Source organism: Perca fluviatilis, chromosome 9 (genome assembly GCF_010015445.1).
Source record: "Perca fluviatilis chromosome 9, GENO_Pfluv_1.0, whole genome shotgun sequence".
NCBI classification, from domain to species: domain Eukaryota; kingdom Metazoa; phylum Chordata; class Actinopteri; order Perciformes; family Percidae; genus Perca; species Perca fluviatilis.
The window spans coordinates 1208656-1211155 of NC_053120.1; the positions used below are offsets into that span (position 1 = coordinate 1208656).

General features: G+C 47.5%; 1 protein-coding gene across 1 annotated transcript in view; it reads right to left on the reverse strand.

Moving 5' to 3' along the window:
- The window catches only part of map1sa (microtubule-associated protein 1Sa), a 32509-nt gene that overhangs the window by 18746 nt on the left and 11263 nt on the right, over positions 1 to 2500 (reverse strand). The window contains exon 6 of the mRNA XM_039811450.1: positions 1998 to 2175. Within this exon, the coding sequence (XP_039667384.1) occupies positions 1998 to 2175 (178 nt within the window). The remainder of the gene's footprint in view (positions 1 to 1997; positions 2176 to 2500) is intronic.

The window sequence follows — 2500 nt, forward strand, 5'->3', positions numbered from 1 at the left end:
ATTGTTTTCTGATGCTGTCTTTTGTCTTGTTGGCTGTTTTACTGTTTATTTGTTTTTGCTTTTACCCTGTTCAGCACTTTGGATAGCTCCGCTATGTTTAAATGTGCTATATAAATAAAATGTACTTACTTACTTACTGTTTGTTACCTGCTCTGTGTCCCATATATTTGACACCACAAACATAAAAACCACATCAATGCGTTCGCCAGACTTTTATCTCTCTGGTGATCATAATATTTTGCTGTTTGGACCCACGGTTTTTGAATTAAAGAACATACTTAAGAGTATTAATTATCACTACATGAATATGTTTGACCCATGGAAGACACTGTTTCCCCCTCCCTACCCCCGCACTGTGGAAATCACCATAGCAACAAGTTCTGACACACACACCTCCTATCATGGAGACTTCTGGAAGGAAGGAAGGAAGGAAGGAAGGAAGGAAGGAAGGGAGGAGAGAGAGGGAGGGAGGGAGGAAGGGAGAGAGAGGGAGGGAGAGGGAGGGAGAGAGATAGAGGGAAGAAGGGAGGGAGGAGGGAGGGGGGAAGGAGGAAGAGGAGGGGGGAGGGAGGGGGGAAGGAGGGGGGGGGGAGGGGGAAGGGGAGAGAGGAGGAGGGGAGAGAGTGAAGGAAGGATGGAGAGAGAGGGAGGAGGGAGGGAGGGAGGAGGGAGGGAAGGAGGGAGAGAGAGGAGGGAGGGAGAGAGAGGGTGAATGGAGAGGAGGGAGGGAGGAGGGAGGGAGGGGAGGAGGGAAGGAGGGAGAGAGAGAGGAGGGAAGGAGGAGAGAGAGGGAGGAAGGAGGAGAGAGAGAGAGGGAAGAGAGAGAGAGGGAAGGGAGGAGGGAGGGAGGGAAGGAGGAGAGAGAGGGAGGGAGGGAGGGAAGGAGGGAGAGAGAAGGAGGGAGGGAGGGAGAGAGGGAGGGAAGGAGGGAGAGAGAGAGAGAGGGAAGGATGGAGAGAGAGGGAGAGACTATCATAAATTCTCTGTTTTTGAATTAAGAAAGGAACTTCAGAGGTATAATCAGGCTTCAAAATTAACATTTTCGTCTACCAGCCAAATGGCTAATGAATGTTCAAATATTACCAGCCATTCAATAGATTACCATTGGCTGGTGAGTGAAGCAAATCTACCAGCCATTTGGCTGGTAAACGGTGCTAATTTAGAACCCTGGGTATAATCATCATTAAATGGACATTTTTCACCTGTCTCCCCCTCTCTCGTCTAACACACACACAGAAAAGAGAGGAGAAGAGGAGAGGAAGAGAGGAAAAAAGAAGAGAGGAGGAGGAGAGGAAGAAAGGAAAAGCGTCATTTTTCAGCTAACATGATGTCATGATGGACTAACTGACCAACTGACTGACTCCTAACTGACTTCAGACCTCAACACCAACAGCTTGTTTTCCACCAGACTCCATGTAAATAAACAGTACTTTAAGCATCCTAAACCCACCAGACTCAAAGTATGGAAGTATACATTGTGAGAAATAAATGGTACTACACTGTACTCTGGCCTTGACCTGTATGCATTTGTGGTGTCTTGTAAGCCTATCCATCCATTCCCTATTGCTATTGTTAATCAATTGTATTCTCTCTCTCTGTCTCTCAGTGACAGTGTGACCTATGTATGTCAATACAGCTACTGCTATTAATACTTAGCTAGGGTTAGTCGGATGTGCACCAAGTAGTAGGCACACTGTCAAAATTTCTTCCGGAACTTTCTAGTATTGATATATTGCCCAGCTCTAGCCTAAACACCTGATTATCTCAGAAGACAGAAAGAGACACGGTTCAGACAGTGTTATGGCCTTTCTCCACCTTATCTGCTAAAAGTAAAACAGAATGAGGAGCTGAGGTCCTTTAACTAAAACAGCTTCTACAAGGCTCAAGGCTCAAGGCTCCAGCTGTCTCACTGGGAGCCTCTGAGTCTACTCTAATATAAAGAAAATCTTTTAGAATATTAAACAATCATGTTAACATTAAATTTTGACATTACAGACCCTCCATGTCCGGCAGAACCGGGTCCGGGTTGATATGGATCCGAATGTAGTCCTGGTGCAGGGTTGCCGTGGTTACGGCTTCCTGCAGCGCCGAGCGCTTCCACGAGCCGATCTCTGGACAGCTGAGGGTCAGGACGGGCTTCAGGACCGGGTCAGAACCGCACAACAACTCTCGCACCTAAACACACACAGAGACACAGAGAGACACACACACACAGAGAGAGACACACACACACACACACACACACACACACACAGAGAGACACACACACACAGAGAGACACAGAGAGACACACACAGAGAGACACACACACACACAGAGAGACACACACACACACAGAGAGACACACACACACAGAGAGAGACACACACACACAGAGAGACACACACACACACAGAGAGACACACACACACACAGAGAGACACACACACACAGAGAGACACACACACACACAGAGACACACACACACAGAGAGACACACACACACACAGAGAGACACACA